The sequence below is a fragment of the Quercus suber genome, unplaced genomic scaffold (assembly GCF_002906115.3).
Source record: "Quercus suber isolate HL8 unplaced genomic scaffold, Cork oak 2.0 scaffold_111, whole genome shotgun sequence".
Taxonomy (NCBI): domain Eukaryota; kingdom Viridiplantae; phylum Streptophyta; class Magnoliopsida; order Fagales; family Fagaceae; genus Quercus; species Quercus suber.
The window spans coordinates 886,201-899,787 of record NW_027069576.1 but is presented as its reverse complement, the minus strand read 5'-3'; the positions used below and the strand labels follow the sequence as shown (position 1 = coordinate 899,787).

At 31.9% G+C, this 13,587-nt stretch overlaps 2 protein-coding genes and 1 long non-coding RNA gene across 4 annotated transcripts; 2 read left to right on the top strand and 1 right to left on the bottom strand.

The window, feature by feature from the left end:
* The first annotated feature begins 5,812 nt into the window (after positions 1–5,812).
* On the top strand, positions 5,813–8,686 carry LOC112012126 (serine/threonine-protein kinase BSK5). Of its 2 annotated transcripts, none has more exons than XM_065775439.1 (8): positions 5,813–6,048; positions 6,156–6,376; positions 6,463–6,598; positions 7,091–7,224; positions 7,313–7,418; positions 7,796–7,881; positions 7,990–8,178; positions 8,416–8,686. In XM_065775439.1, exons 1-8 carry the CDS (start codon positions 5,967–5,969, stop codon positions 8,593–8,595), a joined length of 1,134 nt encoding a protein of 377 aa, XP_065631511.1. In that variant the 5' UTR covers positions 5,813–5,966; the 3' UTR covers positions 8,596–8,686. The 2 variants fall into 2 exon arrangements, with proteins under 2 accessions (XP_065631511.1, XP_065631512.1); XM_065775440.1 differs by having other exon boundaries at positions 8,353–8,462.
* Positions 8,687–8,930: 244 nt separating this feature from the next.
* LOC136068357 (serine/threonine-protein kinase BSK5-like) lies at positions 8,931–10,399 on the bottom strand. The gene is made up of 3 exons (XM_065775410.1): positions 10,321–10,399; positions 9,919–10,083; positions 8,931–9,131 (listed from the first exon to the last, which is right to left on the bottom strand). The coding sequence occupies exons 2-3, from the start codon at positions 10,063–10,065 to the stop codon at positions 8,931–8,933; spliced, it is 348 nt and encodes a 115-aa protein (XP_065631482.1). The 5' UTR covers positions 10,066–10,083; positions 10,321–10,399.
* A 22-nt stretch (positions 10,400–10,421) lies between these two features.
* LOC112035446 (uncharacterized) lies at positions 10,422–12,322 on the top strand. The gene is made up of 3 exons (XR_002885494.2): positions 10,422–11,237; positions 11,445–11,514; positions 12,278–12,322. It is a non-coding gene; the product is annotated as an uncharacterized LOC112035446 (long non-coding RNA).
* The last annotated feature ends 1,265 nt before the right edge of the window (positions 12,323–13,587 follow it).

The window sequence follows — 13,587 nt, the reverse complement described above, 5'->3', positions numbered from 1 at the left end:
TCCCAAACTTAAAGGAAATTGTATTTTTTATAAATTAACAATTTTACCAACTTTTCCTTATCATTTAAGTAATTAAGATAAAATATAAAACAAATTATCAATATATTTTACCGTCAAAATAACATAAACAAGATAAACAACTCTGTTGATATATTCTTTAACAAAGTTCTATTTAGGTTTCACGTGTGGACAAAAAAAAAAAGTTTAAAGAGGACCCTCCATTATTGCTAGGTATTCACTTTTGTTGTTGTGTGTATGCTGCTCAACAAATTATTAATAGTTTATATTTTGTTTTTCATTATTTATTTAGAGGAAGACTTTTTTTAAAAGGACTTGGTAGTTCACATTCAAATCTAAGGATAGAATGAGAAAAATAAATAATTCATTTAAGATTCCTGGGAATAATCTAAACATTTGTAGGAAAAACATAGTTTGTATCGCATACAAAATGTACACAGCGAAAAATTAACAGATTTATTTCATTCGCAATTGATAACATGTACTATATTCAAAATTTAAGAACAAGGAAGCATACCTTGGTGTGGTGAAATTCAAAACCAAATATTAGAAGTACTTGAAAACACTTTTACTTTTCATTCCAATTTCACTTATGCTCAAGAAGTGTGGTCTTTCAATCAGTTTATACGTATGTGTTCAAGGGAGAATAAGAGAGTGGCTTATACTCACATACACACCATTTTCATACATTACAAAATTTTATATGTTTATCTCCTTATATATAACTGATTATCTAATTGGGCTAGCCTTTTGGGTCATTCCAATTGGGTTTTAGTATATGGCTTGGAGTGGGACCAAAAAGGACAAATAAGACACTAGCTCCAATGAGTTTTGGACCTTTCTATCAACTCTTGACAAGTCCAAAATTACTATTAATTATATTTAATATCACTATATAAATATAATTGCACTCTAGACCTTATTAATAAATTATTTCTCAAGACTTTGTTATACATTTAACCCCTTCATTAAAATATTCATAGTAATATAAAGTCATGGGTGTTGATTGCCACTTTGAAGATTATTACATCTTAATCCTAGAATACCTGGTTTAATCCTTTAAGTTATTCATCATATATTTATAAAATCTAATTTTATAAATATATACTTTAGTAATTTCTTACTAAAGTAGTTAGGCTTAACACTCTGAATAACCAAACTTATTAAACTTATCTTAAAAGAATATTTTCTATCTCCATTAAGAGATTATGAATTTCATCTTAAGAATATATGTTCCTTCAACATTAAAGGTGATTGCCCAACATACTGAGGTTTTGATCATGACTTTAAATTTCACTCCTGATATATCAAAACAACATACTTTTTATAATTAAGTTCATTATTCTCTTAGGATTAAGAGTTCATGTAAATAAAAGTCGTGAGATTTATTATTCATTTAACAGTCATTAGTAAAATAATAAATCTCATAGTAGTCAAATTCAATATGTCTTAACACTTAAAACATATCAACTAGAAGTCTCTACTTCCATAATCAATACAAATCATCTTAGTTAATATGTTATAGTCTTCGCAGATGAAATATCAAATTTCATCACTGACTACAAACTAAAATTATGAGTTTATAAAGAACTTGTGATTTATATCTTCTGTAACTAAATCACATACTATGCATCTCATGAACTATATGATAATGTCCAAATATTCATGTTACCATTATTTTAGATAATAATAAAATAACTTTATTAATCACAACAAAATATCATATATAATGTCATATATAGCATCATACAATAGGATCTAAATGACACATATCCTAACAACATTATCGTCTCACATTCTTAGGAATCTTAAGAGATTCCCAATGAAACTAAATATATGAATAGCTACATTCTTAGGCATCTAGATTGCAAGAAATCACATTTATAGGAATTTGGATACCAGGAGTAATGTGAATTCTTCCATACCAAACACCGCATCATTGTTTTATCAACTTTTTATTTTGGCACTTATCTTAGTTTATGGAGTATGTAATTGCATAAGCTTTTTATGAGGTATGTAAGTAGGTAGTATTTGATAGAATTAACACATATGATCTATCCTAATTAATTGTTCATAGCTGACACTCAAATTTTAGAACTGTGGTTTTGTTTGTTTGTTGCTATTATTGTATATAAGCTTTTTGTTGAAAGGTTTGTCTGAAGTTGATAAAAATAATTGTATCCTTAATTAAGAAAAAAAAAATTAGAAGATTTTTTTATAAAAAATATAAATAAGCAAATAAACTAAAAAGGCCGAAAAGGGGAAAATTCCAAACTTATGAAAGTGGTGGAAGTCTTTGTTAAAAATAGACTGCTATATCCAAATTTGTTAGCTCTAGGCAGGTAGCAGTACTGAGTAACGTAAGACAGGCACCTCCTGGACTACAAGTCAACTTGCACGAGCTTAGTTCACTGCTATATCCAAATTTTTTTGAGTCAACTTGCATAGCTGGATTAAGAATATAGTTCTGTTAACAAATGCTTTTAAACATTTATTAATGGATAATATAGGAAAGTTTTGATAAATTTTTATAAAATTTTTATGAAAAATCAGTTGTTTTGTTCTTTTCCAATAAAAAAACTTTAAAAAATATTTCTTAAAAATGTCAAAAAAATCAGTTAGTTTCTTCTTTTCCCATAAAAATTTTAAAAAATATTTCTTAAACCAATTCGTTAAATAATTTCATGCCAATTTAACCCAATTTGCAGATGAAGTATGTGATTTTTGTCGGTTTCTCTTCACTCATGTGAAATCAAACTCTCCTTGGTGTGAATAGCATGAATTGGTTGGTAACCGTAGCATGTGCCTTCATTCTAATGTGAATTCATAGGTAGTTCATAAATTATTTGACCCGTTGCCCGGAGCAAAATAACCTTGATCTAATAAACTTACAATATGGAAGAGAAAGAGACTCCATCCTTTGAGATTTGAACTAATCAAAACATTTCAGCCTATTAATTATTATAGTAAACCAAGCTGAGCTTCAAAGTTTGGGTAACTGGGTCGTTAATTATTAAAGTCATGAAAAAGAAGGAAAAGAATTCATTTTCCAATACAACTAATGACTCTACGGACCTAGTAAAAATTTGATTATAGTATTATCTTTTTTAAGATTTAGCAGAGGGAGACCAAAGTTTGTCATTTGTCAATCGGCAGGTCCCACTTTTATGATTGTGATTACCTTAAATTAATCCTATTAAAAACTCATCTTTAGGGGGTAATTTGTCTTTTACACACTGATATGAACGGGGTTAAATTGATGACAGTTGGCTGCATTTAGATGCTTAGGGTACGTTTAATATGTGTGATTAAATAACAATTTTCTGCATAAAAAAAATAACAATTTTCAGTTTTTTTAAAAATATGTGTGAGTAAAAAAATATATATATATATAAAAATACGTATAATATTATTTAAAAACTGAAAACATATGTTTAAACACATTTACCAAACAACGTCTTAATTTTGAATTTGAATTTAAATTTTAAATCAATGAATTTAAAATGCCTTACTTTTAAATATATATAGATTTTAAAACTCCTTATTTCGATGTATAGAGAAAGATTTGAAATTTGAAATTTATTGAGGCATGAATAAGGATTTCTAAAATTTAATGGGATTATAAGTTATTTCAAATCTAAATTCTTACATTTTTAATTATTAAACAAAATATTTGGATTTTAATTACTCAAATTCAAATTTATATGTCAAAATCGTGCTATTTAGTCAATTTAAGGTGACTAGCCTCCTGAACTTGAAAGAAAAAAAAATTGAGTTTAATTTAATTCTTATTTTTTTCATCATTCATCCATTAAATACAATGGAAAATTTAGAAAATGATAACAATTTGGTTTGAAAACAAATCTAACTAATAATATCATTCAACTGAATTCAAATATTTCAAATACATTTATCCAGCATGTCATCTTGGATCATAACACACACACACACACACATACTTTGAAGGTAAGGATTTGTTTTATGAAATTATGATGTTTCAATAAAATATTTTTGTAGTTTTTGTTAGTTCAACTAGTAAAATTTATTGTCATTGATAAAGAGAGAAATTGATGTTTATGATTGTTTAGTTGAGAAGGAAAAGGGGGGAGAATTTGGTGGGGCACAATAGTTTTCTCCTCAGCCAACCAAAACGCAATCTCTCCAAAATGGAAAGAAAATGGGAGAGAAAATGGACAAAAAATATTTGAAAAAAAATGCTCATATCACAAGCTTCTCAACTCTGCCATTGTTTTTTGTTTTTGTTTATTTATTTATTTATTTTTTTGCTAACTCGGAGTAAATGCTTTTATTTCAATTGCTCAATTTTTTAAATAAAAAAGTAGGGCATGATTGGATTTTTATTTATTTATTTGTTGGTTCTTTTTTAAAAAATTATTTTTATTTTTGTATGATTTTTTTTTTTTATAAACTTAGCCTGATTTATTTTTAATTTTTTTTTTAATGTTTGCTTATTTTTCTTTAATAAGAGCATATGAGTCAATTTATATAAATTATCTTTTCCATCTTCTTACTTTTATCCTCAATCAAATAAAAAATTTTTTCATCATTTCACTTTTTCATCTTCCCAATAAAAAATCATGAGGGAAAATTTTCATCCCTTCACTTTTCTATCCCCTATTTATTTTTTATCTCCCAACTTTTTCATCTCCTAACTAAAAGAACACTAAATTTTTGCCATAATCATATTATGGTATTTTCATAAAAAGAAAAATCTAAAGCAACACATGAAAAATATAAGTCCAAGATACCATGAAAGCAATGAACTGTACCTTTTGTTCATATCAACATCTTGAAAAGCACAAAATATTACTCCTACCTTTTATCCTACCATCATGCTCACTAATTGTAAGTTTTTTTTTTTTTTTGAGAAGGCACTAATTGTAAGTTGTAACATTTAAAAATGACATCCTTTTCCTATCACCCTGACCACAGATTATTTCATACATGTAATTATCAAACCTACAACCCTATATCCATACCATATATGCCTAAAGGCACTAAGCCCAAAAAAAAAATGTAATTAGTCGATGATAAAGACTTGTCACATAATTAAACAATTCAAATAAATGCAACTTTACCTAAACTCAAGTCCAAGATGTTCTATTAAAAAAAATAAAACAAAATAAAAAAGTCCAAGATGTTATATTGTTCGTGCCATCGAGATATTCTTTTTTTGACTTTGACCCTTCTTAGTTTTTATGAAAGCGAAAAGTAATTCGCCGATCTATATCATCAAATCGAAAAACAAAAAACAAAATCACTTTCACACCTCGCTGGCCATTGGAAACTAAAAAAAACCCCAAACAGTAACAAAATGTATTTCCAGAAGAAACATAAAACAGAGAAAAAAAAAAAAAAAAACAGAACGTTAGAGAAAATCAAAATCCCCTTTCAAATTCAACAACGAAAATGGCAAAAGAACAACGTAACTGTCCCCCATACGGTCTCCACTCGCAAACGGCACCAACCACCACCAAATGCTGACGTGTCTATATGGGAATGGCCGGTGCAGGCCACGCGCCGGGAGAGGAGTGGAGTTTCTGGCAACAGAAAAAACAGAAGGAATAAAAACTGTGCAGAGGAAAAAAGTAGAAACAGAAACATAGGAATGATTGATTTGATTTTTAGGCGGTGTGAAAAACTTAACATTAAAAAAAAAAAAAAAAAAAACAAAAACAAAAACAATCCTGATCCAAAAAAAAGCTTTTATATAAATAAAAATATATTACGTTTTTTTATTATTATTATTTATTTCTTCTCTCACTTTCTCTATAGCTTATATTTATCTCTCTATTTTCTTAGTTTCCTAGCTTATCCTCCTTCTTCTTCTTCTTCTCTCTCTCTCCCTCTCGCTCTCTCTATATTTGAAAGTGATTGGAAGAGAAGCTTAGTAAAAGTTTAATCTTTTAAGGTGGTAGTAAATAGCAATGGGAGCTCGTTGCTCCAAGATATCGATGTGTTTTTGGGCATCAGATATGAAGTCAAATCTCAAAGAGTTTTCCGACATTGGTAAGATTTATTTGTTTTTTACTTTTAATCATTGAGCAAAAATTGCAACTTTTTATGTGCTTTAGGGTTTCGATGATGATGGTGATGATGATGATATATGGTTGCAGAGAATGGAGCGAAGGGAGAAGATTTGTTGTTGGGGAGTTTCAGAGAGTTTAGCTTAGATCAACTTCGTGAAGCAACTTGGGGTTTCTCTTCAGAGAACATAGTATCAGAGCACGGAGAGAAAGCTCCAAATGTTGTTTACAAAGGGAAGCTTGAAGATGATATTCGGATCGCTGTTAAGCGCTTCAACAAGTCTGCTTGGCCAGATTCTCGCCAATTCCTAGTAAATTTTTCAAACTTTCTCTCTCTCTCTTTCTTTCTATTTATAGCTATATGTATTAATAGGTTGTGATTGGATTTTGGTTGTAGGAGGAAGCGAGAGCAGTGGGCCAGCTAAGAAGCGAGAGATTAGCGAATTTGATAGGGTGTTGTTGTGAAGGGGAGGAGAGATTGTTAGTTGCTGAGTTCATGCCTAATGACACTCTTTCTAAACATCTTTTCCATTGTGAGTTTTCTTTTTGTTTAATAGATCATGTTTGTGTTTGGAATTTTTTGTGCTTAGTTTTGAGCTGATTATTGCTATGCTACATTATTATGCATATAGATTTTTTGTGTGAAGTGGGTTTTAACTGGTTTTAAGAAGGGTGACAAAGATAGATGCAAATGTGGGATTTTTGAGTTTAGTGGTAAATTTTGGTTTGTTTATGTTTTGGAAAATTGAATAGTTTTTTGCTAATTGATTAAATTGTTGTCGAATTAGTTGAGTGGATTATTTGAATTTCTGGGCTACCCTGACTATAGCCGGTCCCAAAATTTTGGGGCTAAAGCTTTGATTTTCTGGGATACTGAATAATCAAAAGTTTTCTTGGGACTTAGCATGGGTATTTTGAGCAGCCAAACCGAGTGGGAAGAAAATATGCGATTAGTATGTGTCTTTACTTCAATTAGTTGAAAAATTACTTCTCTCTAATTTGTATTTGCTTAAAATATTGTTTAGGGGAGGCTCAGCCTATGAAATGGGCAATGAGGCTGAGAGTGGCTATGTATTTGGCACAAGCTTTGGATTATTGCAGCAGTAAAGGCAGGGCATTATATCATGACCTTAATGCTTACAGAGTTTTGTTTGATCAGGTACATTCCTCTGTTTTGTTGCCTTCTTTTCTATAGATATTACTTATTTTCTGTGCTTTACATCTTACAATGAGTTTACAATCAACAGGATGGAAATCCGAGGCTCTCCTGCTTCGGCCTTATGAAGAATAGCCGAGATGGCAAGAGCTATAGTACAAACTTGGCTTTCACCCCTCCAGAATACTTGAGAACAGGTAACAACCATGTCTGATGGAAACAGTATCTAATTTTAAGGCTTGCAGTATACACAGTTGTATGTAGGATGTGGTGCAAAAGCAGAAAATGAAAACTGTACCGATTAAGGTGTTCCAGAAAGGAAACCCTATTACTGCAAACATCAATAGAAGTAAAAAGAATGGGAATGTTATTCCATTATAGAATACTGGCCTTTTCAGCCACGTAACTGTTAAGCTGTTACTCGTTATCTCTCTTGAATATGTTTTTACTTCTACTTTTATTTTTTATAATAGCAAAAAAGATATTCTGCTTCTAGCTCTATCTATATGAATTTGAACACGTCATGCCTCTGTATGCTTCTTTGACTGAGCTACTCAGATGTATCTATTTGCAGGAAGAGTGACACCAGAAAGTGTAGTTTACAGCTTTGGCACCCTATTGCTCGATCTGCTCAGTGGCAAACACATCCCTCCCAGCCATGTAAACATTTTCTTATATACTCAGTTGTATCTATCTTTGGTCTTAGCTTAAATAGTTCTTGATACGTAGCAAAAATTTGGAGTTCAATACTTTTCCTTTTATTTACAGGCACTTGACTTGATACGTAGCAAAAATTTTCTGATGCTGATGGATTCATGTTTGGAGGGTCATTTCTCAAATGATGATGGAACTGAATTAGTGCGATTAGCCTCACGTTGTTTACAGTTTGAAGCCCGTGAGAGGCCAAATGCTAAGTCTCTTGTGTCTTCTCTTGCCCTTCTTCAGAAAGAAACACAGGTATGCTTGACTTCTTTAAACATAAATGGACCTCAGTCAGTCAATATTATAGCCTGGAAAATATTTGCTTCTTTGAGTATATATTTTGGCATTTGCGCATTATGAAGAACTTATTATTTTATGCTGAAACTCTACCGATAATGAAAGGTTGGTTAGCTGATTTCTGCTTTACAGTGCTGGCATTTGAATTGAATACCTTGAGGATATTATATCATCTCATTTGGTGGTATTCTGTAGGTCCCATCACATGTTTTGATGGGAATACAGCATGTGTCTGCATCCCCAAAGGAAGCGGTGCCATTAACGCCTCTGGGTGAAGCTTGCTCAAGAAGGGATCTTACTGCAATACACGAAATGTTAGAAACTGTTGGATACAAGGATGATGAGGGGGTGGCAAATGAGGTTAGTGGTCTCTAACCCAAAATTATGCAAAATTTGCTCCTTCAATCTAATGTCAGAGGAAGGAAAAAAAAAAACTTTTTAGTCTCTTGCCTGTTGCTTTTTATTATGTGATATTAATTTGCACAATGATCCGTACAAGTACACCTTTCTATGCTGAAATATCATCAAAGGTTTTGCCTTTCAAATATTTCTGTGACATGACTTTGTGTCCCTTTCAAACATGATTAGTAATTCTCTAAATTTTATTGCTTTAATAAAAAACTGAGGAAAAAGGTTGGCCTTTCAACTTTCAGGGACGTTTCTTAATAAAATGCTCAAGATCTCCCAAATCTGCTTTTGATCATGATGTGTTAGTCTCCTCTCTTATTGGCATGTCCTGTGGCATTTGCATAATTTTCTTCTGGAAAAAATTCTGCAGATCTAAAGAAATGACTTACTTGTGTGTAATAACTAAGGGCATTAGCAAAGTCCTTAGATCGAAAAGCAGCATCTCCACGCTTCTTAGAATTCAGCGTTTCCTGTATTTGATTTGTCCACATTTGGAAGGAAAGCTGCAAGGCAAGGAAAATCCCATGGTATGATGGTATTGAGCAATATGACGTGTATAAGAGGGACCAAATTCAAGTTTGAGAATAACAAACACTAGTGCAAGTTTGAGAATAACAAATAATAGTGCAAGCAATTGAAGTATATTGTATTATATTACTGGTTTGTATATTGAAATTATCAGTATCATTGTCAGGCAATTTTCCCTCAGATCTCTCAAAGGCTGTTCTAAGAAGGCTTGCTTAACCAAAAAGACCTAGGTATGATGAATATACATGGTTGTACGTTGGAAAACATCGTATGGCATGAAAACATCATATGACATGATAACACGTTGGGTATTTTGGTGCCCCAACTATTTAAAGAGCAATAATAGCCCTTTTTAGCTCCAGAAGAAAATTATGCAAATGCCACAGGACATGCCAATAAGAGAGGAGACTAACACATCATGATCAAAAGCAGATTTGGGAGATCTTGAGCATTTTATTAAGAAACGTCCCTGAAAGTTGAAAGGCCAACCTTTTTCCTCAGTTTTTTATTAAAGCAATAAAATTTAGAGAATTACTAATCATGTTTGAAAGGGACACAAAGTCATGTCACAGAAATATTTGAAAGGCAAAACCTTAGATGACATTTCAGCATAGAAAGGTGTACTTGTACGGATCATTGTGCAAATTAATATCACATAATAAAAAGCAACAGGCAAGAGACTAAAAAGTTTTTTTTTTTCCTTCCTCTGACATTAGATTGAAGGAGCAAATTTTGCATAATTTTGGGTTAGAGACCACTAACCTCATTTGCCACCCCCTCATCATCCTTGTATCCAACAGTTTCTAACATTTCGTGTATTGCAGTAAGATCCCTTCTTGAGCAAGCTTCACCCAGAGGCGTTAATGGCACCGCTTCCTTTGGGGATGCAGACACATGCTGTATTCCCATCAAAACATGTGATGGGACCTACAGAATACCACCAAATGAGATGATATAATATCCTCAAGGTATTCAATTCAAATGCCAGCACTGTAAAGCAGAAATCAGCTAACCAACCTTTCATTATCGGTAGAGTTTCAGCATAAAATAATAAGTTCTTCATAATGCGCAAATGCCAAAATATATACTCAAAGAAGCAAATATTTTCCAGGCTATAATATTGACTGACTCAGGTCCATTTATGTTTAAAGAAGTCAAGCATACCTGTGTTTCTTTCTGAAGAAGGGCAAGAGAAGACACAAGAGACTTAGCATTTGGCCTCTCACGGGCTTCAAACTGTAAACAACGTNGGAAAAAAAAAAAAAACTTTATAAATTCCAAATTTGATAAATACTTTTACAGTCTTTCTACAAGAGACTAACTGGTGATTAGATTCAATCTAGGAACACTTGTATTAGGTTTAGTTGTGATAAAGGTATTCCTTTATTGTCTACTTGATTGTATGGCTTTTGTCAAGTTTTCACTCTATTTGGGGGTTACATTGGGTTGTATAAGAAATTGAAACCCTTCTTATTAGATAAAGTACTAAGACTTTTTCTTTGGGGCTCCACACATTGGGAAACTGGCCGCTGGTTACAAATCTTCAATAAGTTATCAAGAGGGCTATCAAAGTCAGGTGCAAAGCATCTACCCCCCTCCCCTCCTATTTAGGGGATTGAGGCTAAGATTTTAAAAATAGCTTTCCTGAATTCAAGTTGATTATGTTTCCCGCTTTCTTATTAGAAAGATGATACTCAATTTTCTCTCATTAATTATCTCTGTTAATGGGTTAATTCATTAGTGATTGTTAATTGAGTTGAAGTTACTAAATTCTGAGAAAGATATGCCTCTTCTTTTGAACAAAGGTGTGGTCTCACCTAAAAAAGATGAGTGCATAATTACCACCAAAAAAGAAACTATGCTATAGTAAGCACATTTATCAATGCTTTCACTTGCTAGATTAAGATTGGGAATTGGACTGCTATGGTTGAGGATGTCTCTTAGTGATATATATTTTGAATAAAGTTGCATTGTTTATGATTTTCCATTCATGATAAATATTTATTGAGGTTAACCTGCTTCCTTTTTCTGTTTTTGAATCAGGCTTACACACACATGTTTTAATAAGTGGTTGAGAAAAGGTACAAAACTTTGTGTTTATTTCTTTCCTGCAATTTGCATGAACTTTTCTAAGTTGTTTTGAATTCGCCTTTGAAGAATCCAGTTAACTTTTTTTACAAAGTTCAGTTATTTTTTCTCTATATTAATTAATTTCAGAAAGTACTCATTTGACATCCTTGTGTAAAGAAAATGTATCAAATTGGTCATATTATCATTTATTATTTCAGGTACAAGGAGTCTGAACTAAATATGGGTGAAAATAGTTGCATTGATCGCTGCGTATCAAAATATTGGCATGTAAGTTGACAATCATATTCACATTTGGTTTACACAGTACTCCCACAGTATAAACTTATGATTGATGTACTTTTTTTTGAGGGGGTGGATTAAATTTCTCATAATTATATTACTCTCTTGCTCTTTTAATTTGATATAAAGTCATATCCATGTTATAATTTGCTTGATAAGTTTGTAAATATTTTCAAGCTACTCATAGATATTCTGTATAAGGAGCAATGCAGAAATTTTAAATGTGGACTGACTCTCATCTATTGTCATATTCTTTTGAACTGGATTTTGTTACAAAAAAGGACAATGTTTCAGTTTCTTCTTACCTTCAACCCCTCCCACCAGAAGTTTCATTTTTCCCCTTGGCCATTCTTTGAATTTTGTTGTCTTGATGTTTGATTGGATTCTCTCCATCATGTTTCTGGCTTAAGTTTAGTTTTATATCATCCATTACTTCCATGCTCCTTCAAATTATTTTATTTAGTTTATCAATGCGTATGTTATACTGATAATTCTGTGCACCATGCCATTAGCTTAGAAATATCTGTATTAGTCTTGCAGCCTTGGTGTTGCTTTAGAAAGGCCTAACCTTGTAGTCATGTGATGTTCTGTGACATCAGTATTTGAATAGTGTGGGTTGCTTGCTGGTTCTGTTTTGTTTTGTGGTAATTTAGTGTATGGAATTGGTATTTCATCACCTGTGAATTATGATTTGCGTGCAATTACCATCATGTAATGGAAATAAAAGCAAGCTGTTTTGTGTTTTTGCCAGGTGACTAATCTAATTGGCCAGCTGCTAGGTTCAGGTCGGCCCCCAATGTGAAATTAAGGCTATTCTGAAATTTGCTCTACATTAGTTACGTGTTACCTGGCTGGCTGCCAAAGGTTGATACTGGAATGATTTTTGTTTCTACCAAACTTTATGAGGTGGTTCCATTTTGTTTAAAAAAAAAGTATTAGCGGCATTTTGAATTTATGCTCTCCTAGATTTAAGCCATAAAATTGTTAGCTCTTCATAAATGAAAGATTCTTGGAAAAATCATCTGTATTTTGTGATGATTCTATAACATGTTGAATTGTTTTTGCTGCTGATTGTTTCTTGGAAGTTCTGCCAAATCAGAATTTAGTAACTTCAACTCAATTAACAATCACTAATGAATTAACCCATTAACAGAGATAATTAATGAGAGAAAATTGAGTATCATCTTTCTAATAAGAAAGCGGGAAACATAATCAACTTGAATTCAGGAAAGCTATTTTTAAAATCTTAGCCTCAATCCCCGAAATAGGAGGGGAGGGGGGTAGATGCTTTGCACCTGACTTTGATAGCCCTCTTGATAACTTATTGAAGATTTGTAACCAGTGGCCAGTTTCCCAATGTGCGGAGCCCCAAAGAAAAAGTCTTAGTACTTTATCTAATAAGAAGGGTTTCAATTTCTTATACAACCCAATGTAACCCCCAAATAGAGTGAAAACTTGACAAAAGCCATACAATCAAGTAGACAATAAAGGAATACCTTTATCACAACTAAACCTAATACAAGTGTTCCTAGATTGAATCTAATCACCAGTTAGTCTCTTGTAGAAAGACTGTAAAAGTATTTATCAAATTTGGAATTTATAAAGTTTTTTTTTTTTTTCCTTTTATTTTGCCAATCCTACAAGAATACGTATTAGATGATTCCTGTGTGAAGTTTAATAGGGACTTCAACGAGGACTAATTGACAGTAATTTTGACCAAAACTTTCAATCATCCAAATTACAACACCTCAAATCGATGGCTAAGTTCAAATGAAGTGACCAGGAAAAAGTCATTTTTTTCATAAGAAGTTTTTGAACACATCCACATTCAATAGTTTTCATCTCACTGGTAGAGCAGACCTTAACACGAAATGCACCCTTGGAATCCGTATCATGCATGGTACAACCTATCTCTAATTAATAGACAAATGAAAGAAAAGAACACTCTTCACATACTCTTTGATAATGGAAAATAGGAGAAGAGACTGTAAAAAGTAAAATCTGCAATCCATTATAGGATACATATAGAACATTAGCATTTACTAAAATGCATTAACCATA